At 42.8% G+C, this 24020-nt stretch overlaps 2 protein-coding genes across 2 annotated transcripts in view; both read left to right on the top strand.

Moving 5' to 3' along the window:
- The first annotated feature begins 16382 nt into the window (after positions 1-16382).
- Positions 16383-18794, top strand: DNAJC28 (DnaJ heat shock protein family (Hsp40) member C28). The gene is made up of 2 exons (XM_069474985.1): positions 16383-16447; positions 17523-18794. Exon 2 carries the CDS (start codon positions 17554-17556, stop codon positions 18709-18711), a length of 1158 nt encoding a protein of 385 aa, XP_069331086.1. The 5' UTR covers positions 16383-16447; positions 17523-17553; the 3' UTR covers positions 18712-18794.
- TMEM50B (transmembrane protein 50B) overlaps positions 16427-24020 on the top strand; it is a 57405-nt gene continuing 49811 nt past the window's right edge. Inside the window, exon 1 of the mRNA XM_069474990.1 lies at positions 16427-16447. The gene's annotated coding sequence lies outside the window, so the exon portion shown is untranslated. The remainder of the gene's footprint in view (positions 16448-24020) is intronic.

Genomic DNA, 24020 nt, shown 5'->3' on the forward strand with positions numbered 1-24020 from the left:
ATAAGCCAGAATTCCTTTCACTTTCAGCCAAACAAGATACCAAAACTCTTAGTCTTTTTGTCTTCTTTTTCTGACCAGTATGACCTCCATTTTTATGAGTTGTATGTTTTCTCATCTTCGATCATATATTATAGTTTTAAAGCCATGGCTGATGGCTGTAATGGGGCAAGGAAGTATAAGGACATGCCCAAGTATGTCACCTGGATTCCTATTCACATTCTTACTACTCCCAGTGTGTAAAAGTAGCCCAACCTCTGTCTGATCAGGGTCAAGTGAATATCTCTTCCTTATATTGTATATCTGTACTGATTTGAATTGAGACTCCAATTATCCTAATCATAATTTGATGTCATAAAATTTCTGGGTAGCTCCCAGAGGGATGGTGTCCTTTATGCTTTGATGTATCATTCCTCTAATTATTGACAGTTTCTGTAATACCTGGATTTTAGTTCACAGTTATCCTATAGTTTATAAACATTATTATACTTTTATAAATCACTAGAGGATTAAAGGGAGAGTTTGGTGGCTTCTAGATTCAAGCATAAGACTTTAGGCACATGGCTCACCCTCTCTGTCTCAATTTCCTCATCAATTAAAGTAGGCAAATGCCTATCACAGTTGTTTTGATAACTAAATTTAATACAAGGGAAGTGCTTAAAACATTGTTTGGTACAGAGTAGTCACTCAGGAGTTAGCATTTATTTCATAGTTCCAATTATAAAACCTATTGTAATTCACTATTCACCAAATACATCTTGAGCATAAAATCGAGAACAGTGATAAATGGAATATTAGAAGTGTTGGTTGGACATGGTGACTCATGCTTATAATCTCAGTGCTTTAGGAGGCTAAGAGGATCACTTGAGGCCAGGGTTTTGAGACCAGTCTGGGCAACATAGACCCCACCTCCAGAAGATTAAATGAAAATTAGCCAGATGGGGTGGCATGTGCCTCTAGTCCCACCTTTTTGGGAGGCCAAAACAAGATCGCTTGAACACAGAAGTTTGAGGCTACTGTGAGCTATAATCTCACCACTGCACTCCAGCCTGGGCAACAGAGTAAGACCCTACCTCTAACAGTGCTAGATACTGTTCAGGAGGCATGCGGGCAAGTAGAGGCCAATCTACCCAGACAAGAGGTATAATGGGACTGCTTGTATTCCCACTTTGGTCATTTTCCATCAGGATAAGCAATTTTGGAAGCGGGTGTTCTAGGCTGACATACTAGACACATGCACACCAAGCTTAACACCACATTTTTCTGCTGAGTAAACAAGGAATGGCCACCTGGCCCAGAGGCAGCCAGCAATCCTTAAACTACAGAGCAGCCTTTAAGATGGTGTGGCATAAAAACCCTGCCGGTGCAACAGAGTGCACCTTCCTAGAAGGGTACCTGGAGGCCACACTCACATCCTCCTTAGAGTTTAAGTTTGCAACTTACCAAAAGACACTTCCAGTAGTTAATATACAGAGGATGGTAAACCAGCCTTAAGACAAAATAGTAGGGGGGGCAAAAGGAGTGGAGCAGAGCTCTAACAGAGACCTGTTTTGCCAACAGACCCAAATCACTGCCTCTGGTAGAAGTAGGGCCCCCCAGGCCTGGGAAGCTGGCCATGATCACCCTTCCTCCACTCACTGGTCAGCAACCTCCATCAAATGGAAATCCAGGTGCTATGAAAATAATGGACTCTAGTTCTGGAGCGTTCACTCAGCATAATTAAGCAACTATTACGTATATACTAATACTATCCTATGAAGTTTATACAAAGTTAAAAGATGTAAATGAAAATTATTGGTTGATGAAATCACATACTGCAATAAAAGTAGAGGCTGGTACCCGATGGTAAATGGAAAAATCAGTGTGAACTTATAACCTCAAAAATAAATTTTCCAGCCCTTTCTTTAATAGTAATTTCACTATAAGGAACCTGCACTCTGTAAAGAAGCTGATTTCATATCCTGAGCTAGGAAGAATCAAAATGTGGAATATCTGGTTGCCAGAAACCAAAAAAACACTTGAACATAGCAGGTATGGTACTGAAGGAACTAAGGAGTCCATTTAAAAGGGGCTCCTATTGTCTAGTTCATGATAAATTGAGTATTATTTGCACACGTTGAGTCTGAGCAGCCACTAGTTTATAATGGTACTCAAAAGTAATTTAAATTCTGAAAAAGTTTTTATTACTGTAATAAATATATGTTTTATTATACATGTCTCTTGGTTTTATTTGTGTAACCAGGAATGAAACAGATCAGCCCCTTGATCACACGTTGTGTTCAGGTAGAATGATGTAGTGGAATGGGAGTATCTGTTGAACAGCACTGCTGGTTACACAACAAACAGAAGGGATCCAATTTCCAAAATGATAAGCCAAATTTTCCAAAGGGGAATGTTACAATTTTTAAGAAACATTTCATGGTCTCTCAATGTTCCTTCCTTCTCAATTTTTTAATTACTATTTTTTTTAACTACCATACATACTTTTTAAACTACTCAAGTACAATGTACTATTTAATTATAATAAGATTTAATAACTGGGGCTGAGTGTGGTGGCTCATGCCTGGAATCCTAGCACTTTGGGAGGCCGAGGAAGGAGGGTTACTTGAGCTCAGGAGTTTGAAAGCAGACTGAGCACAAGCGAGACCCTGTCTCTACAAAAAATAGAAAAATTAGCCAGGTGTGGTGGCAAGGGTCTGTAGTCCCAGCTGTTTGGGAGGGCTAAGGCAGGAGGATCGTTTGAGCCCAGGAATTTAAGGTTACAGTGAGCTATGACAATGCCACTGCACTCTAACCCAGGCAACAGAGACCCTGTCTCAGGAAAAAAAAAAAAAAAGTTTAATAGTTTAATAACTGGCACAGCTAGTCTCTCTCTTTCTTTGCTTTGGTTATTTTGTTGTTGTTGTTGTTGTGTTTGTTGTTTGTTTGTTTGTTTGTTTTTGAGACAGAGTCTCACTCTGTCTCCCAGGTTGCTCACAGCAACCTCAAACTCCTGGACTCAAGCAATCCTCCTGCCTCAGCCTTCCAAGTAGCTGGGACTACAGGCACATGCCACCACACCTGCCTAATTTTTTTTCTGTTTTTAGTAGAGATGGGCATCTCACTCTTGCTCAGGGTGGTCTCAAACTCCTAACCTCAAGTGATCCTCCCACCTCGGATTCCCAGAGTGCTAGGATTACAGCTGTGAGCCACCACGCCCGGCCAAGTCTCTTATTTTTTTCACCAGAATTTTCTTGGCTGTTCTCATCCACACGTTTTTTTCCTTAGGCACTTTTAGATCAGGTTATATGGTTTTAATATACTGTGACTTTTTGTTTTCAAAATTTTTTTTGTTTTCAAATTTATAATAGACCTTTTCTTAATGAATATATACTTTTGAATTTTTGATTGAGTGTAACATGGTAAAAAATGCACATGCCAAAAGCACACCGCTCCAATTTTCACAAAATGAACACACCTGAGAATGAGCACTAAGCTAAAGAAACATTGCCAACATTCCAGAAACTTCTCTCTTACCCCTTTCTAGTCATAACTAATCCCCTGTTCCCACCCCCAAGGGTGATCATTAGTTTTGCCTAGTTTTAACCTTTATATAAACGGAATCCTACAAGATACACTTTTTTGTGTCTGGCTTTGTTTGCTCACATTAGTTTGGTGAGATTCATATTGTTGCACATACCTGTAGATCAGGCATCATCATTCCATGAATGAATATACCAGTTTATCCATTCTATTGATGCCAGTTTGGTGTTTCTGGTCTAGGGCCATTGTTATTACTGCTGCTGTGAACATCTTTGTACACGTGTACTTGGTGAGTTTATCTTCACCTTTTTATTACATGGATACCTAGGAGTGGAATTGCTTGGCCATCAAATATTCATAGTTTCAGCTTTAGTAGATGCTGCTCAACGTTTTCCCAAAGTCATTGGACTGGGCCAACTTACACTCCCACAGGCCGTACGTGAGAGTTCTCCTTGCCAACACACAGTATGGTCTTCCCCCGACCCTCATTTTAGCTGTTTTTGTGAGTGAATAGTGCTTTCACATTGTTGTCGTTTGCATTTCCCAGTTCACTTATGAAACTGAGACACTTTCTTTTTTTCGTTTTCTTTTCTTTCTTTCTTTTCTTTTTTTTTTTTTTTTTTTTTTTGCGACAGGGTCTCACTCTGTTGCCCAGACTAGAGTACAGTGGTATCATCATAGCTCACTGCAACCTCAAACTCCTGGGCCCAAGTGATCCTCCTGCCTCAGCCTCCCAAGCAGCTGGGAATACAGGCGTGGACCACCATGCTCAGCTAATTTTCCTATTTTGTTGAGATGAGGTCTTGCTCTCACTCAGGCTGGAGACACCAAGGCACTTTCAATGTACCTTGACCTTTCTCAAATCTTTGTCAGCAGTACCGCATTTCAGATAGCCTTAAGTTTGCTGATTTATGATAAGATCCATGTTCCCCTCCCTCTGAGCTTCCTCCCAAGGTTTATTTTCCAGGCTAGAATCTTCTTCCTGCTGACTCAAGGAAAATCTTGGAGGGACCTGGTTATTAAGAAAGCCTTTAACTTCGATGTATAAAAAAATCTCCATCTTGCTTGCTATGTATTTCTTATAAACAGCCAAATCTTGTTTTTCAATTCTGAGTCTGGAGGATTTTACACATTACATGAGTTAGTAAATTCCCATTTTTTGTTTTCAATTTATTTTACTTTAGGTTCTCTCACTTACAATCCCAAGAGTCCTGGTAAATGCGAAAAACAACTACTACAGGAGGTATTCTTGGGGCATCAAAGTTAACAGCAAAAGAAAGTTTTTGCCATTATCTTTCTTTTTTTTAGAGACAGAGTCTCACTCCATTGCCTGGGTAGATTGCAGTGGCATCACTGCAGCCTCACACTCGGGCTCGAGTGACCCTCCTGCCTCAGCCTTCTGAACAGCTGGGACTACAGGTGCATGCCACCATGCCCGGCTAATTTTTCTATTTTTAGTAGAGACAGGGTCTCGCTCTTGCTCAGGCTGGTCTTGAACTCCTGAGCTCAGGCAATCCTCCCACCTCGGCCTCCCAGAGTGCTAGGATTATAGGCCACCACGGGTCATAATCCTTTTTAACATCTTCCAGCACCCACCACTGGTCGTCAAATGCCCAGAAGGGAAAGTGCAGGAGGAAAAGTTAGGGTATCATCACAGGGATGCAGCTGGAATACTGTATATCATACAAAGACACTGAGATCCCAGGGCGGGGTTCAAGTCCTGAATTCCACTTAAAAGCCAAACAAATGTCCCTAGGTAAGTCACAACCTCCCCAAACCTCGATTTGTTAATCTATAAGAAGGAAACCATCTTTACCTCTGGATTTGGAATGAGGAATGAAAAGGTCAACTATGGACAGGAACTAAAAATAGAGTAAGGGCGAGGAAATTCTAACAGGCTGGGCCCCCAAAATAGAAATCTTCAGTCCTTAGAAGTATCTTCCAGTATCTCTCACCAACTACCCTCACTGATGTTCACCATTCCCCAGGGCTAGCACAGTACGTGGCTCTCACCATGAACCTAATACAACAGTATTTGATGTTTGAATCAATGACGAATGCATCAGCTCGGGGCCAAAGGAGTGGGGGATGGGACTCAGCCCTGTCACAGGAGGGCCAGGAACCACAGGCCAAGGACTAACCTCCTACTACATGTTTTATAATTTCTCCGTGTCTGTGCTCTGTTTTTACCTTTGTTCAATTATCTCACATTGCTTATGGTACAGCCCTTACCAATCACTGTGCTCATTTTATCTTTGGAAGCCACCAGGTAAGTGGAGCCCTGAGGCGGCTTCCTTCTCCTCAACCCGGGTTGAGACAGAAGACATAGTTCTTGTTTCAAGAGAGACCACGAAGTTGTTTGGGGCGTGAAACCATTTTCTAGCCATTACAAGAACCTGAATATGATGTTGATAAATTTCTATATATTAAGAAATATAGGCCAGGCACGGTGGCTCACACCTATAATCTCAGCACTGTGGGAGGCCAAGGCAGGAGGACTGCTTGAGTTCAGGAGCTCAAGACCAGCCTGAGAAAGAGCGAGACCCCACCTCTACAAAAATAGAAACATTAGCTGGGCATCATGGCTGGTGTACGTCTGTAGTGCCAGCTACTCAGAAGGCTGAGGTAGGAGCACGGCTTGAGCCTAGGAGTTTGAGGTTGCAGTGAGCTATGAAGACAATGCCACTACACTCTAGCCCAGACAACAGAGCAAAACACAAACAAAAAGAAATATCTAGCAGCAAAAATCACTTTAAATGAAATATTCAGCTGACAAATCTACTGGGTTTTTGTTGAAAGCCAAGTGTTGGAACCCATCCAATTTCATCCTAAAGGATTGATTTCTCTTTCTCAGCACCCTGGGTCTGCCTGGGCAACAGAGCGAGACCCTGTCTCAAACAAACAAATTCTAAGCCTCACACTGACTGGACAGACCCTCTCTTGGCCAAGGGGACCCCAGAGAAACCTTAAAACTGAGTTCTTCACCATGACAGATGGGAGATCAGACATGCTCACTATTCCCCCCCACCTTTCAGGGTGTAGACACAACTGACCGGCATTAATGTGGTGGGGTTTTGTTTTGCCTTTTTTTTTTTTTTTTTTGAGACAGAGTCTCATTCTGTCACATGGCTAGAGTGCCGTGGCGTCAGCCTAGCTCACAGCAACCTCAAACTCCTGGGCTCAAGCGATCCTTCTGCCTCAGCCTCCGGAGTAGCTGGGACCACAGGCATGTGCCACCATGCTCAGCTAATTTTTTTCTATGTATTTTTAGCTGTCCAGATCATTTATTTCTATTTTTAGTGGAGACGGGGTCTCGCTCTTGCTCAGGCTGGTCTTGAACTCCTGACCTTGAGTGATCCTCCCGCCTCGGCCTCCCAGAGTGCTAGGATTATAGGCATGAACCACCTCGCCCAGCCGTGATTTTTTTTTTTTTTTTTTAAGTTGACAAGGCACTGGAACTTAGCAGGTTGGCAAGGGAGACAGTAGGTCATGAAGATAATGGGAGGACACTGGATCTGAGAGCCCTAGTGAGGTAAGAAGGGAGGAGCCAGCCAGGTGTGAGACCAAGTGTGAGTGGGCAGGGCAGTAGGGGCCCAGGAGAGAGGCATGCCACCGAAGCTTGGAGAAGGGTGTTTCAAGAAGCAGGGAGTGAGCTCCTGGTTTCTCTTAGAGGCCAAATAGAGCAAGCCAAGAAGATAACCACGGCCACCCCACATGCACCTTTCAACAGGCCAGAACTCCCAGGACCTTAAGTTCAAGCCTTTGGATGGAGAGGCTTTGGGGCCTCGAGCATGCCCCACCGAAATGCAAACATCCAAGGTGGTGGCATGGTCCCAAAGGAGCAAAGTAGGAGGCAGCAGCCCAAAGCTGGACCTGCAGGACAGGGTGCATCCAGCAAGAGGGAAAGGAGGGGCAAAAGCTTCAACTTGCTTTTAGAATTTTTCATCTGGTAGGAAAGGGTTGGAGTAATACAAACTCCTGGGGTCTACTGAAGAAATGCATGCGGGTCAAAGAGATCCATTGTATTGGTTTGCTAGGGCTGTTGTAACAAAATACCACACACTGGGGGCCTTAAACAACAGAACTTTATTGTTTCACGGTTCTGGAGGCTGGAAGTCCAAGATCAAGGTGTTGGGAGGTTAGGTTTCTCCTGTGGCTCCTCTCATTGGCTGGCAGATGGCCGCTGTCTTGCTGTGGACTTTCCTCTGTGCTCACACATACCTGGTGTCTCTGTGTCTAACTTTCCTCCTTTTATAAGGATATCAGTCAGATTGGATTTGCATTCTCAAATACGTTGGTGGTGCAAATTGGCTCATCCTTTCTTCAGTTTTTAATTTTTCTTCACATTTTTTTTCTTTTTTCCTGCGGCATTTTCAGGAATAATCCTTTCTTGAAGATACTTTAGCAATACCCATTTACTCACGAAACACAGCAGCCACCTTTCTATGGCTGTACCTAAAGAACCATGCCATCCTTTTCACAGGCTACAGAGTATGGAATGTTTCTTTTTTTTTTTGAGACAGAGTCTCACTCTGTTGCCCAGGCTAGAGTGAGTGCCCTGGCGTCAGCCTAGCTCACAGCAACCTCAAACTCCTGGGCTCAAGTGATCCTCCTGTCTCAGCCTCCCGAGTAGCTGGGACTACAGGCATGCGCCACCATGCCCGGCTAATTTTTTCTATATATATATTTTAGCTGTCCATATAATCTCTTTCTATTTTTAGTAGAGATGGGGTCTCGCTCTTGCTCAGGCTGGTCTCGAACTCCTGAGCTCAAACGATCCGCCCACCTCGGCCTCCCAGAGTGCTAGGATTACAGGCGTGAGCCACCGCGCCCGGCCTGGAATGTTTCATAATCTATTTTCCTAACTCCCTGCAATTTGATTGTTTCCTTTTTTTTTTTTTTTTTTTTTTTGAGACACAGTCTCACTCTGTTGTCCAGGCTAGAGTGCCGTGGTGTCAGCCTAGCTCACAGCAACCTCAAACTCCTGGGCTCAAGCGATCCTACTGCCTCGGCCTTCCAAGTAGCTGGGACTATAGGCATGTGCCGCCATGCCTGGCTAATTTTTTCTATATATTTTTAGTTATCCAGCTAATTTCTTTCTATTTTTTTAGTAGAGACGGGGGTCTCACTCTTGCTCAGGCTGGTCTCGACCTCCTGAGTTTAAACAATTCGCCCGCTTCGGCCTCCCAGAGTGTGTTTCCTTTTTTTTTTTTTTTAAGATTTTCAGAGGCAGTTATTAATAAGATCTCAAAGTTTGTGTGAATCATTCTTATGCTCCACATGCCCTCTAATTAATTAATTAATTAATTAATTTTTTAAGACAGGGTCTCACTCTGTCACCCAGGCTGGAGAGCAGTAGTGTCAGCACAGTTCCATGCAACCTCCAACTCCCAGGCTCAAGCGATCCTCCTGCCTCAGCCTCCAGAGTAGCTGGGACTACAGGCATGCGCCACCACACCCAGCTAATTTTTTTTTTTTTTTTTGTAGAGACAGATCTCGCTGTGTGGCCCAGGCTGGTCTCAAACTCCTGGCTTCAAGTGATCCTCCTGCCTCAGCCTCCCAAAGTGCTGGGATTACAGGCTCCTGGCTGCCTGGTGGCTCCTAATGGAATCTTCTCATGTGTTCTCTAAATTATCTTCAGTGAAATGTCCATTTTTCACTGATACCTTATACAATGAAGAGAAGGGCCCAGGCCTGCACCAGGAGTGCTGGAGGCAGGCACAGAAGGCTTTCAGGAATCCTGCCGGAAAACGATTTCTTATTCACAGCACTTTTGTCATCTGATGACTTGAACACAATATATATACGTATATATATACGTATATATACACGTATATATATGTGTATATATACATACATATATATATATATATATATATATAAAAAAAAATTTTTTTTTGGGAGACAGGTCTCGCTCTGCCAGGCTGGAATGCAGTGGTGCAATCATAGCTCACTGCAGCCTTGAACTCCTGGGATCAAGCGATCTTCCTGCCTAAGCCTGCCAAATAGCTGAGATTTCACATGTGGGCCACCATGTTTGGCTAATTTTTTTTTGTAGAGATAGGGGTCTGACTATGTTGCCCAGGCTGGTCTTGAACTCCTGGGCTCAAGTGATCCTCCTGCCTTGGCTTCCCAAAGTACTGGAATTACAGTCATGAGTTCTATAGCAAACAGTGTTATTGACAGTTTTAATGTAATTAGAGTTTTGTTGCTAAATCTTTGACAATTGGTGACCAATCAGAAAAAGAAAGCAAACACTGTATGTCCTGGTCTTTTTAATTTATCAAAACATTTTGAAGGGTGAGAAAAGCACCTGACCGTATTTTAAAAGAACCAAATAGAAATTCTGGAGTTGAAAAGTAAAACTGAAATGAAAACTTCACCAGGGGACTCAACAGTAGATTTGAGGTGGTAGAAAAAAGAATCGGTGAACTTGATGGTAGATCAAATAGAGATTATGGAACTGAGGAACACAGAGAAATAAGAATCAAGAAAAATGAACAGAGTCTCAGAAAAATGTGGGTCACCACTAAGTGCATCAGCATATGCATAATGGGAGTGCCAGAAGGAAAGAGAGGGAAAGAAAGAAACAATGGGCCAAAACTTCCCAAATTTTATGAAAAACATTAATCTGCACATCCAAGAAGCTTAATGAACTCCAAGTAGGATAAATGCAAAGCAATCCACACCCAGACGCATCACAGTCAAATGTTGAAAGCCAAAGATAATGAATGTACACAGTAGCAGATACTAGGGCACAGGCACACTGGGTACCATTAGGTATACCCAATACACAGGAGAAAAAGAAAGTAATGGATTTAACTTTAGATAAAAATGCTTTACCTAAAAATGAAATCCCAGGTTTCCCAAGGACTGATAAAGTCTCTCCACCCTGCAGGTGGGATCCCATGTCTGTCCATAAACTCACTGGCACACTTTTTGCTAAACTCTACCCAAGCTGCCCTGGCTGTAGGGCCAAAGCACCTCACTCTGGTGGACATGAAATAAACTCTTGATTAGCTCTGTGTCCAAGTGCTGAGCTGGTAAATATTTAACAACAGGCTGTCCTGGGAATAAAAACTGACTATACCACTTGCTGATTTCCATAGTGTAAATATTCCCACCATGACTGAATTCAAGCTACCAGTGTGTTATCACTGAATGTGGAGCTGGCCCTCAAGAGCCAATGTGAGCTGGCTCCACCCCATACATCACTGGCTCTGCCAGTCTGTACATATTGGGAAAAGGGCAGAGGAAGGGTCAGATGTGCTGTACACCTTTCCTCATTGTCTGTATCCAGCTTCTTATAACAGCTGTCACACTCAAGTGCTGTTTCTTTAAAAAAAAAGCTGCTCTTCCTCCTAGGATGTAAGTTGCACCAGGGCAGCTAAAACTGCATGACTTTGCTTATCTATGTATTCCTAGACCCTCGTATATGCCTGGTACTCAGAGAGTATTCTTTTGTATTTTTTAAAAAATAATGTAAAAAATTTTACTAAAAGGGTTTTAAAGAACAGTTTCAGGTTTGCAGAAAAATTGAACAGAAAGTACAGAGAGTTCCCATATATTCATTCCCTCTCCCCACTTTGCCCTCCCCCGCCCCTCAGTTTCCTCCATCCTTAACATCTTGCGCTAGTATGGAACACTTGTTATAACTGATGAGCAAATATGCATACATTATCAACTAAAGTCCGTAGTTTACGTTAGCGTTCATTCCTTGTGTTATATAGTTCTATGGGTTTTGCCAAATGCATAATGTATCATTTATACCACCGTTTCAGTTAGGATACAGAATAATTTCGCTGCCCTAAAAATCCCCTGCATTCTACCTCTTCATCCTTTGCCCATAACTACCCCCAACTCCTGGCAACTACTGATTTTAAGAAATCCAATATCATCTCACCCTGAGCTCCAGGTCTTCCCGAAGAAGCCCTGAAGTGAAAGGGTTATTCAGGGGCAGCCCTTTGGTGGTGGGAGTTTTGAATGGAAGCACCCTTGCTTCTCATTACAAAGCTATTCTTGGAGTTAGACTGGTCTTAAAATCAACTCTCTCTGCTAAGGCATCTTGGATGGTTCTAGAGCAAATACTGTTATTGACAGTTTAATGTAATTAGAGATTTGTCACTAAATATTTGACAATTGGTGAGCAATGAGAAAAAAAAAAAGCACACACTCTATGTCCTGGGCTTTTTAACTTATCAAAACATTTTGAAGGGTGAGAAAAGCAAAGAGTAGTTGTGCTGCAAAGTGGTGATTTCCATAAACATGCTGGATAAATGTAATATGGGTTGGAAACAACTCAAAACTTGATTCCCAGGCAGCTGATGAGCATTTGTTTTCCTACCAGAAGCCTGCCATTAGAGGGCTGTATATACATTATTCATAATTTCAAGAAACAGAAAGTGGTATAGGTCAGCACCAGTCAAATGCAGATAATTTAGGCTCAAATGACAATAAATCACTTCAAAGCTAGAAATGACAATTAGACAGCCTGGGCGGGGAAAGGCAGTTTACCATTAGCAAAGTTCCACAAATCCTATTTATGGCCCTTATTAAACCACCTTAGAATGGCTCAATGACTGGTTAATCCAACTAGGAAGAGGGAAAGGGCAAAATATCCAAATGAGTATGAGTCTTCTCTTATCCACAGTAACTTTTTCCCAATTCCCCTTATATTTTAGAGTATTCTTATACTACTTACGTTAATCAACCTTTCTTTTAAAGCTGACATTCTCTTTGTAAAATTCTTCCTCAGATAGAGTAAAAAAGGAATTGAAATGGTACGCAGAGAGGAAAGCATATTTGTGGTGCTTCTTGGAATTATAGCTCCAGATGATAACATCTGCAAATGTCACTGGACAATGTGTAGTTTTATTTAGAGTGTAAAGTGCACTTAAATCAATCTCCAGGGAGGTGTGGATTTTGGTTACTGCGGCACTGTGATTTATTGGAAACAAGTCAAATTCTCCGCAGTTATTACAAAACCAGCAAACAAAAGAGAAAAGAGAAATGGATTAAAACAGAGCCCTCATTTGCTTTAGTCAAAGTGTGAAATTACAAGACATCTGAAAGCACAAAGAGAAAAAAGCGTTTTCTTTTGTAGAGCCACACTTCTTGCAGTATCTCAGTAAATATCTGATGTAACTAGAAAGTAATCTGTTTCTTAGTAACCTTAAAAAATCACACCTATTCTCTACCCATTCAGTAACACAATTAATGATTAGGTTTTGGTGTGCTAACTAAATCTGTGCCAACTATCTACTCTCTCCTTTGAAGGGGAAATCTGTTTCAAAGTACGAGAGCTCAGAATCATGAAAAAGATGTTCTCAATTAGGAAATTTCACATACATTTAATCCAACATATTTTCATTTGCAACCAGTCCTTTTGTGTGTGTGAGATTACTGATAAACTAGAGGTAATAATTACCAGCTTTGTAAGAAATGATAGAGATTCAAGCATGTTGTCATTTTTTTGTTGTTGTTTGTTTTTCTTTTGTTTTGTTTTGTGTTGAAACAGTCTCACTCCATGGCCATGGGTAGAATGCAGCGGCATTATCATAGCTCACTACCTCAAACTCCTGGGCTCAAGCAATCTTCCTGCCTCAGCCTCCTAAATAGCTAGCTGGGACTACAGGCACCAGCCACCACGCCCTGCTAACTTTTTCTGTTTTGTAGAGACAGGGTCTTGCTTTTGCTCAGGCTGGTCTTGAACTGATCTCAATGGATCCTCCTGCCTTGGCCTCCCAGAGTGCTAGGATTACAGGTGTGAGCCACCACACCCAGCCCAAGTATGTTGATTTTAATCATGACATAACCTTAAAATGGTTAACAATGTTATATTGAAATCTGAACATGTTTTTTTTTTTTTTTTGAGACAGAGTCTCACTCTGTTGCCCGGGCTAGAGTGAGTGCCGTGGCTTCAGCCTAGCTCACAGCAACCTCAAACTCCTGGGCTCAAGCGATCCTCCTGCCTCAGCCTCCCGAGTAGCTGGGACTACAGGCATGCACCACCATGCCCGGCTAATTTTTTGTATATATATATTTTAGTTGTCCATATAATTTCTTTCTATTTTTAGTAGAGACGGGGTCTCACTCTTGCTCAGGCTGGTCTCGAACTCCTGACCTCGAGCGATCCACCCGCCTTGGCCTCCCAGAGTGCTAGGATTACAGGCGTGAGCCACCGCGCCTGGCCGAAATCTGAACATGTTTTTAAAAGAATCTACGGAGTTTAAGCAAAGTAACATCATAATATCAAAAATGCTAGTAAACCTGAGTGTTTGATTCTGACTCTAAATTTGATCTTTTGACAACATCTTAATATAACCACTAGGGCAGGTGACTGCAAGTGTATAGCAATCTTTTTCTTTTTTTTATTCGGTAGAGACGGGGTTTCACTGTGCTCAGGCTGGTGTCAAACCCCTTAGCTTTAGCTATCCTCCTGCCTCAGCCTCCCAGAAAGCTAGGATTACAGGTGTGAGCCACCGTGCCTGGCCGTAGCAACCTTTTTAAAAGGAAAAAAAGAACCATATTTTAAAATGATATACTGTTCCTGTCCATAACTAAACTGTACAAGAATGCTTTGGTTTATCACTCATTTGATGTGATGATTAAGAGTTTATGAGTTGGGCCAGGTGCGGTGGGTCAGGCCTGTAATCCTAGCACTCAGGAAGGCCAAGGCAGGAGGATTGCTTGAGCTCAGGAATTTGAGACCAGCCTGAGCAAGAGGGAGACCCCGTCTCTATTAAAAATTAGCAGGGCATGGTGGTGTGTGCCTGTAGTCCCAGCTACTTGGTAGGCTCAGACAGGAGGATTGCTGGAGCCCAGGAGTTTGAAGCTGCTGTGAGCTAGGCTGGCGCCATGGCACTCTAGCCCAGGCAATAGAGGGAGGCTCTACCTCAGGAAAAAAAAAAAAGAGTTTATGTGTTGCTCTGAAGGACATCATTAGGTCAATTAGTGAAATCGGAACACTGTAGATTAGATAATATTGTAAAACTTGCTGGATTTGATAACAGTACTGAGGTGATGTAAGAGAATGTCCTTGTTTTGAAGAAATAAATACGAAAGTTTTTTGGGGTAAAGGGACATATATGCAATCAACTTTTAAGTTTTTCAAAATAAAAGGACATATATGGAGAAAGACAAAGAATGGTAAGGCCAATGTGTCAACTCTTGGCAGCTGAACCAATACCAGCAACTGCTCACCTCCACGTTTCCCGTACATGAGAAAAATAATCCAAGTCAGTGTTAGCTAGTTTATACTTTGTAGTTGAAAGTGTTCCTTAGGAATAACTCAGCCAACTTCAATTCTCTTTCTACATGTACACAATATCATACTATAAAATTGATACTCTGAAAAAAGAAGGTGATCTAAGAGTTCTAACCCTTGATTCACTATTTGCCAACCTAACCAAGCCACTAACTACAAGACTAAAATATAATTATTAGTAAGATGCAGACATCAAAATGAGATTTGTGATGAGCACTTTGTAAAATGCCAAGCGCTACACAAGTGTTTTGTTATTTTTAAACTGTGTTTTTTCTTTTATGCTGTTTAAGATGTTGACTAGAAGAGTTAACATTTATAGAAACCCTATTTTCTTTTGCACAGGAGTTATTTTATGTTAATTGCCTGCTTATAACTAAAGCCCTCTGAATCAGAATTTATACTGTACCTTTTTTTGTGCACCACATAGAAGGCAATAAACGATTATATTGTTTGTAACTCAGAAGCTTAGAAAAGTTAGTACCTATCTATTTCTGTTTCCTTTTAGGAGACACAGTCATAACAAAAAAATATTGCATAAGTGCCGGGCACTGTGCCAAGTGGTTTTTTTTGTTTGTTTGTTTTTGAGACAGAGTCTCCCTTTGTTGCCTGGGCTAGAGTGCCGTGGCATCAGCCTAGCTCACAGCAACCTCAAACTCCTGGGCTCAAGTGATCCTTCTGCCTCAGCCTCCCGAGTAGCTGGGACTACAGGCATGTGCCACCATGCCCAGCTAATTTTTTCTATATAGTTTTAGTTGTCCATATAATTTCTTTCTATTTTTAGTAGAGACGAGGTCTCACTCTTGCTCAGGCTGGTCTTGAACTCCTGAGCTCGAACGATCCACCCGCCTCGGCCTCCCAGAGTGCTAGGATTACAGGCGTGAGCCACCGCGCCCGGCCTCCAAGTGGTTTTTATACATTGTCCAATTCACACACACACACACACACACACCAATGAGTTTGATGCAATTATCTCATCAGATGTAAAATGGGGACAATAATAACACTTATAGGACTGTTGTAAAGATTAAAATACACATAAAGTACTTAGCGCAGTGCCTGGCAAATATTATGTGCTAAATACAAGTTTACTATTTCCTGGTACCCTCATTTCACAGACAGACACAGACAAGTATCTTGCCTAAGGTCCACAGCAAGCGGAAAAAACAAGACTTTCAATCCGGGTCTGAAAATTCCCAAGCCTCTGCCTTTTCTTTCTTTTAACCTTTTTCTTGCAACCTCCAGGCCCTGCGCCCCTCCCCGGAGGCGCAGGCGCACAGCGCACCTCCCCCGCAGACTCCACTCCCACAATCCCACTCGGCCGAACCACCTCCGCTCGGGGCGGGGGCGGAGGCGGAGCTGGTCGCCCCGGGCGGGACTGAGCCTCCGAGCTGTCCTGCCTTCGTCCTCCTGGGTAAAGTTCGTTCCAAGAGAGATTCTCAGTTGCCCTGGTGAGGCAGGCCGCCTGACCCAGTCAGGTACGATTCTGCGCTCCGCACCCTCCGGGTTCCCCTCAGCGAAAAGCTGCGGATGGTCTAGTCCGGCGGGGACACCGGGCGCCAGCCGCGGCGGAGGCGCTGGGGAGCGGAGGGCTGCGCGCGCTCACGGCGCAGACGCGCAGCATGGGGGCGGGCGCCCGCGGTCACCTTCCTCGCGTCTGTTATGGTGAGTAGGGGGCGGGGCGTGTGCCAGGTTGGGACTGACCTCCCTCCCAGGGGACGCCGCTGGCATCACCACCACCATCCCAGCCGGTTCTAAAAGCCGTTGACCCCAATTATCCGGAAAAGGGGCAGGGATCCCAGGAGCTCCGTTTTAGGGTTTACATATAAAAATCCCACTTCCAGTATTTCACTGCCATTGTCTGTGTACACGTGTTTTTCCTCTACTAGATGAATGGAAGGGCTCACCATTCATCTTGGTTTTCCCAGCACCTAGCAAATAGCTCCTTCCCGACGAGCTATGGAGATTAAAGTCTTTCTTCTTCCTTCTTTTCTTCTTATTTATTTTTTTATTTTTGAGACAGGGTCTCGTTCTGTTGCCAGGGCTAGAGTGCAGTGGGTCATCATAGCTCACTGCAACCTCAAACTCCTGGGCTCAAGCGATCCTTCCACCTTGGTCTCCCAAAGTGCTGGGATTACAGGTGTGAGCTCACCAGTGCCTGGCTACTTAAAGTCTTTTGGACACTTGATTCTATTCAATCCAGTATCAGCTTGGGCATATACTTTGTAATATTCGCCGTTTCATGTGCTTAAGTCTTCTTATGAGAAGACTCCTTGAGAAGGTGAAAACTACAATACAGCAATTGAAGAAATAGTTATGCTGACGAAATTTATAATCTTCAGGGGATACGGACAATTAAAGAAAAGTCCTTATCATTATGCCCCAACCCTAATCATTTTGCTTGCACCTTGTTATGTGACTTAGTTAAGTTGCTTAACCTTCTGGACCCATGTTTTCTTGTAAAATGAGAAGATTGGATTAGATGATCTCTAAGAACTTTCCACCTGTAAAATTCTGTGGTTAGTAGTATCCAGATCATATCACAATATGTTAATGCTAAGCTTCATCAACTTCCATTTCTTTGCTAACATCAGTGAAATACACCTACAAGAATTTTGATGGCAGTATTAGTACTGCCCCATGTACTTGTAGAAAGATACCCTGTCATCTTCCTTATTGCTGAAATTTAGAAATTAACTGATAGCACAACTTTGTTCAACCTTTATTTGTTGTTTTATAGATCTTTGCTAGGAAGAACTCTGGGTACAATAATGAACACAATATACATCATGATGCCTCAAATCTTAAGATCTCATCTGATAAATGCTTCAGTGATTCCCAGTCGAATGAAAATGCTTCCATATCTCGGTGTCATTAGAAATAGAATGATGTCAACCCATAAATCCAAAAAGAATATCAGAGAATATTATAGGCTGCTGAGTCTGGATGAAGGATGCTCTGCAGACGATGTCAGAGAATCTTTTCGTAAGCTTGCCAAGCAATACCATCCAGACAGTGGCTCTAACACCGCTGATTCTGCAACATTTATAAGGATCGAAGAAGCTTATAGAAGGGTGCTTTCCCACGTGATAGAACAAACAAATGCCAGACAGAATAAAGTTGAAGAAGCAGAAGAAGAAGAAGAAAAATTCAAATATAAAACACCTCAACACCGGCATTATTTAAGTTTTGAAGGTATTGGTTTTGGTACTCCAAGTCAACGAGAGAAGCAATATAGGCAATTTAGGGCAGACCGTGCAACTGAACAAGTGATGGAATATCAAAAACAGAAACTACACAGCCATTATTTCGCTGATAGTGTAACTGTTAAAGATGTAAGACAGAGCAAAGAACAAAAGATAACTCAAGCTATAGAGCGTTTAGTGGAGGACCTCATTCAAGAGTCAATGGCAAAAGGAGACTTTGACAATCTCAGTGGGAAAGGAAAACCTCTAAAAAAGTTTTCTGGCTGTTCCTACATTGATCCTATGACTCACAACCTGAACAGAATATTGATAGATAATGGCTACCAGCCAGAATGGATCCTCATGCAAAAGGAAATAAAGGATACTATTGAGCAACTCCGAGAGGCAATTTTAGTGTCTAGGAAAAAACTTGGGAATCCAATGACACCAATGGAACAGAAACAGTGGGCCCAAGTTTGTGAGCAGTTTCAAGAAAACATCAGAAAACTAAACAAGCGAATTAATGATTTTAATTTAATTGTCCCCATCCTGACCAGGCAAAAAGTCCATTTTGATGCGCAGAAAGAAATTATCAGAGCCCAGAAAATATATGAGACTCTTATAAAAACAAAAGAAGTCTCAGATAAAAAACCAAATAACACTGATGAAGGAGGAGAGAAAACACCTGGGGTCAAGACAGGTTTTTTTAACTGGATACATCTGTGGAAATTTATTAAAATATGATCATTTTGATGTTCACGATCACAGTACTGCCCCAAGTCATTTTCAGTACCACTGAGAGGCTGAGAATTTAAGAACTGTGTGCCTTTGTTTTTCACAAAACTAATCACATCCCAGTGATGTGTGTGAGAAATCTATCAGGTTTGCTCTGAGGACATAGCAAGAAAAAAAGAGAACTTGCTTTTGAAGAAAACAGTTTAATCCATCTCAGAGTTTAAATGTCAGTTATCAAGTGAAATGAGCTAGGACTGGGTCTCAGACTTGGGAATCATACAGGGTATTCCAAAAGTCTTAAGGAAGCTTTCAGTTCTAATAACTTAAAAGCACTTACTGTTTGCCATTTTCAGACACAGGTACTTAACAACAACAAAACTTAAAAATGTTTTATTAGGGCCAGGCAGGGTGGCTCATTCCTGTAATCCCAGCACTTTGGGAGGCCTAGGTGGGAGGACCGCTTGAGGCCAGGAGTTCAAACTAGCCTGGGCAACAGAGTGAGACACTCATCTCTACCAAAAAAAAAAAAAATAGCTGGGCATGGTAACGCATGCCTGTAGTCCTCACTGCTCCAGAGGCTGAGTGGGGAGGATTGTTTGAAACCAGGAATTCAAGGTTACAGTGAGCTATGATTGCACCCCTGCCCTCCACCCTGGGTGAAAGAGCAAGACCCTGTCTCTAAGAAAATTATTAAAAAAAAGTATTATCAAAAAATCTCAAAACTGAAGAAGTGTAATGAAATTTAACCAGGTAAACCTCCAAATGATGTATGTTTTTTGCAAGTTGGCTACATTTAAACTCCTGAGCTTATTAAATCGCAAAAGTGTTCTTAAGATTTTTGGGGTACCCTCTATATGGGTGGAAATGTTAAGAATAGGAAATTAGCCTACTGAAGTTACTGCACTCTTTTTACAAGGGCCTTCTCTGTGGGTACTGAATACAAAAAACACCAAACATTTAGACTGTACTTTTTCCTATCTAACTTCTTGATTTATTGGCTACAAAAATTAATCAGTCAAGCTAGTTGATGTATCAATTCTAGAAATAGACTCCATTGTCCACTTTAAAAAAGTTTGAGTGTATTTTCTGATTTTCAGAGGTGATAAAAATCCTTGGGCTCAATGGCAATGTAAGATTTCACTTTTAGCTCCATCTCTAATCAGAGATTGAAATGTTAGGTTTCCATAAATCTACCTTAAGCCTCTCTGTCTTCAGTCAGACTCCTCAGATACTTTTCAGTGATATGAAAATCCTAACTTAGGGACCCTTTAATAGACAAAGACAAGATGTCTGAATTTTGTATATCTGCATCTTTGGCAAATGATGAGATTGACATCCATGAGATTATTGTGTCCCATCCACTTTTCAGAGAGTCTGACTTGGCCGGGTGTGGTGGCTCATGCCTATAATCCTAGCATTGAGAGAGGCTATGGCAAGGGGATCGCTTGAGGTCAGGAGTTTGAGACCAGCCTCAGCAAGAACAAGACTCTGTCTCTACTAAAAATAGAAAGTAATTAGCTGGGCAACTAAAATAGAAAAAATTAGCCGGGCTTGGTGGTGTGCATACCTGTGGTCCCAGCTACTCAGGAGGCTGAGGCAGGGAGGCTGAGGCAGGAGGATCGCTTGAGCCTGGGAGCCTGGGAGTTTGAGGTTGCTGTGAGCTAGGCTGACACCTTGGCACTCTAACCCCGGGCAACAGAGACTCTGTCTCAAAAAAAAAAAAACAAGAAAGTCTGACTTGTTTAAGTTTGGATAATTGTTCCGACCATAGAATTAGGTAACTAGAAGGATGTGGAATGTGGTCAAAAGAGCCGATGTGTTTCCTTTTTAACCCAGAGTGCTGTATTATGGATGTGGTTCAGAAGCATGGCACTCACCACTCTCAGCTTGGAAGATCAAGTTATTTTGTAAAGTGCGTGATAGTTAAAAAAAATAAAACTACACCTTCAAAAGGAAATTTTGGGCTTTTCTGCTCCTACATGCTAGGGCTTTAAATGGCATAATATGTGATCATTTTATTGAATGAGTTATCATTTGGCTTCTACAATGATAGTATTACTCTAAAAAAAAGTCAACTGTATGAAATATAGCTTAATAATAAAACATAGTTCCCAAAACAGAAAGAAAGCTGTAATTCTGTGAATCTTGTTAAAAATGGGAATGAGATGTAAAAGGCCTAATTGCATTGCAGCAACATAGACAAATGGACCATTTTCAATATTGATCAATGAGAAGGTAAGATTATCAGAAAACTATAAAATTCTTAATTTTAGCACAGTGCACTTTATGTTTGTAAGTGTTGTCTATATTAATAAAGTTATTTTAATGATTCAGTGTTCCATTCTTGTAATAGTAATAATCATATTTTTGGCTGACCACCTAAATAAATGGGTTTATTTATTTATTTATTTTTTTGTTTTGTTTTGTTTTGTTTTTTTGAGACAGAGTCTCACTGTGTTGCCCAGGCTAGAGTGCCGTGGTGTCACCCTAGCTCACAGCAACCTCAAACTCCTGGGCTCAAGCAATCCTCCTGCCTCAGCCTCCCGAGTAGGTGGGACTACAGGCATGCACCACCATGCCCGGCTAATTTTTTTCTATATATTTTTAGTTGTCCAAATCATTTCTTTCTATTTTTAGTAGAGATGGGGTCTTGCTTTTGCTCAGGCTGGTCTCAAACTACTGAGCTCAAACAATCCACCCGCCTCGGCCTCCCAGAGTGCTAGGATTACAGGCGTCAGCCACCATGCCCGGCCATAAATGGGTTTTTTAAATCTTTTTTTTTTGGACACAGAATCTCACTCTGTTGCCCAGGCTAGAGTGCAGTGGCATCATGATAGCTCACAGCAACCTCAAACTCCTACCCTCAAGTGATTCTCCTGCCTCAGCCTCCTGAGTAGCTGGGACTACAGGCGTGCACCACTATGACCAGCTAATTTTTCTTTTTCTATTTTTTGTAGAGACAGGGGTCTCACTCTTGCCTCGGGATGATCTCGAACTCCTGAGCTCAAGTAATCCTCCCACCTCGGCCTCCCAGACTGCTAGAATTACGGGCATGAGTCACCTCACATGGCCGGTTTTTAAAATCTTTTTGATTGATAATACCAAAGCTGACTGTGACATAGATCCTTCTAGTCAAGAGGACAAATTCACTTATATAAAAACAGATTCGTTTATTTAACCAAATTCCAGGCCAGAAAGAGGATTTTGGACAGTTTATCAGAGTTTGTTGAATTGGAATTTGACACTTACTCTCTCTCATGATGCAGCAGATTGTTGACCTTCTAATGTTAGTGTTCACCTTTTGTCAGCTTTTCAAGTGTAGTGGTAATTTATTGAGATTTCTGAACTCACTAATAGGCACATACCAAACTCTGCCCAGTTCCCGGGCTTTTCATGGCTCCTGTCTCTACACCCCATTCCTCAAACTCTAGGACCAGGGCTCTGGCCCAACACCTGGTGGAGAGAGCCTCAAATCACTGTGCCTTGTTTCCCTGCTTTGTGAATTGGTTCTTGCCCTTCTATATGTCTGCATCTTGGTCTTAGTAGCTTAACTGGCACCTCAGGACTGAAGTTTGAGTCCCTTGAGAGAACAATTGCATTACTATCCATTTTTTGGATCATTGTGTCCCCAGGACATAGCTCTGCTCTTGGGGGAACCCCTCTCAGGCATGGGGTCCCCTTAACCTTGTCTCTGTGCTTGGGCCTATTCCTTCCTGATGTACTTCCCTGCTACCAACTGTCTGGGTCCCCGTCACTGGGCCTCAGCCACCTTTTGGGGCATTCCAACCTCCCAGGGACTACTCATGCTGATTTGCCTCTTCCTAGAAGTATTGCCATTACTTTTTGTTCATTCGACTTACATTTATTGCAGTCCTGAAAGGGAATCCACCACTCCACCGTCTGCATTCTCAGAATCTATAACTGAGGGAGAGCAAATGGACTCCTCAGCCTCAGAGGTAGCACCCCCAGATATTCATGTTGCTTGGTGTTACCGCTGCCACCACCACCCTGGCTTCAGGCAGGGGACACTGGGCCCCCTGTACCTCTCTGGCCTAAGGGCAGACCCACAAATTCCATAATACCCCTTGCCTGGCTGAGACCAGATTGGAGCCTCCAAATACCATGTTCCTCAAGGCTCAGGGTTGGCATAGGGAAGGGAAGACAGTCCCTAGGATGGGACAACCTTGCCTGTGGCCCTCTCCAGTTAGCCTCTCAGCCCAGTTCCTAGCTTGCTGTGGAGTGGCAGAGCCCACCCATTCTCCCACCCTGGAGGGGAGCTCCCCAAGCATCCTGAGCATGCCTCCACTTCCCCAAATCTAGACCCTGGAAAGTAAGGCCCAAGGATTTGCTCTCCTGTCAAGACCCACATCTTCCCCAGATGGTTGATGTGTATGCCACTGTCCCCAAAACCCCCTAAGAGAAGAGACAGACCCTACCCGAAGGTCTCAGCAGGACAGATACATCCGAATACACCCCAGTAAGCTTAACATTGTTACCAGAGAGACCTACTCAGAGTTGTGGGGAGGGGGCCCACCTGGTGTACAAACATAAAGAGAACATCTGTGCCCTTGAGGACCTTCTAGCAAGGAGCACTTGGTCTGGTGGTGACTCTGCTTTGGCATTTATTTATAGCTGGGTCTATACATCCCCCGTGGCTAAGCCTCATTCTGTGGCCTCATCCTCTCAACCCTTCTGTTCAGCCACAGTTTACACCACAGTTTGCTCAGTTGAGTCCCAGGATTCTGAGTGAGCTCTGCTTAAATGATGTCGTGGACAGCTGCAGTGCTTTTGGCTGCCTGTAATCTTTCAAATGGCCCATGCTGACGGTGGCAGGCATCATTCATCAGGGGAAGGTGTGGTTCCTTGCACAGGAAGCCAGACCTTTGAGGTTGGTCTTGGCAGGAAAGAAAAGCTCTCATTTTCTTACATATGCTCAGAAATGGGCATGTGACCTAGGCTGTGCCAATGAGACTTATTCTTCGGAGACATGGGTTCAGTAAGAGGCAAGGGAAGCAATACATAGGCTCTTTGTGGAGGTTCTACTTCGCTGGCGCAGGAAGGTGGTGGCTGCCAGGCGGAGCTCCTGGCAGAGAAGCAGCATCAGTGCTCGTGGCGGTGGCAGCCAGGTTCCTGGCTTTAAGAGTGTGGTGGCCACAGTAGTGGTGGTTTTCTCACCAGTTCTTCAGTGTGGTTGTAAGCATTGTTCCTGGAACAGGGGCTGTCACTTGCAACTAAGAACGGTGACTGAGGCAGATTACATCATGAGAATCTCGTAGATCTGGGATAAATGAGAGCTATAATCTGGATTGTAGCACATG

This window comes from Eulemur rufifrons, chromosome 7 (genome assembly GCF_041146395.1).
Source record: "Eulemur rufifrons isolate Redbay chromosome 7, OSU_ERuf_1, whole genome shotgun sequence".
Taxonomy (NCBI): domain Eukaryota; kingdom Metazoa; phylum Chordata; class Mammalia; order Primates; family Lemuridae; genus Eulemur; species Eulemur rufifrons.

Coding starts and splice junctions, on each gene's coding strand:
- DNAJC28 (XM_069474985.1), top strand. CDS start 17,554: ATGAACACAATATACATCATGATGCCTCAAATCTTAAGATCTCATCTG.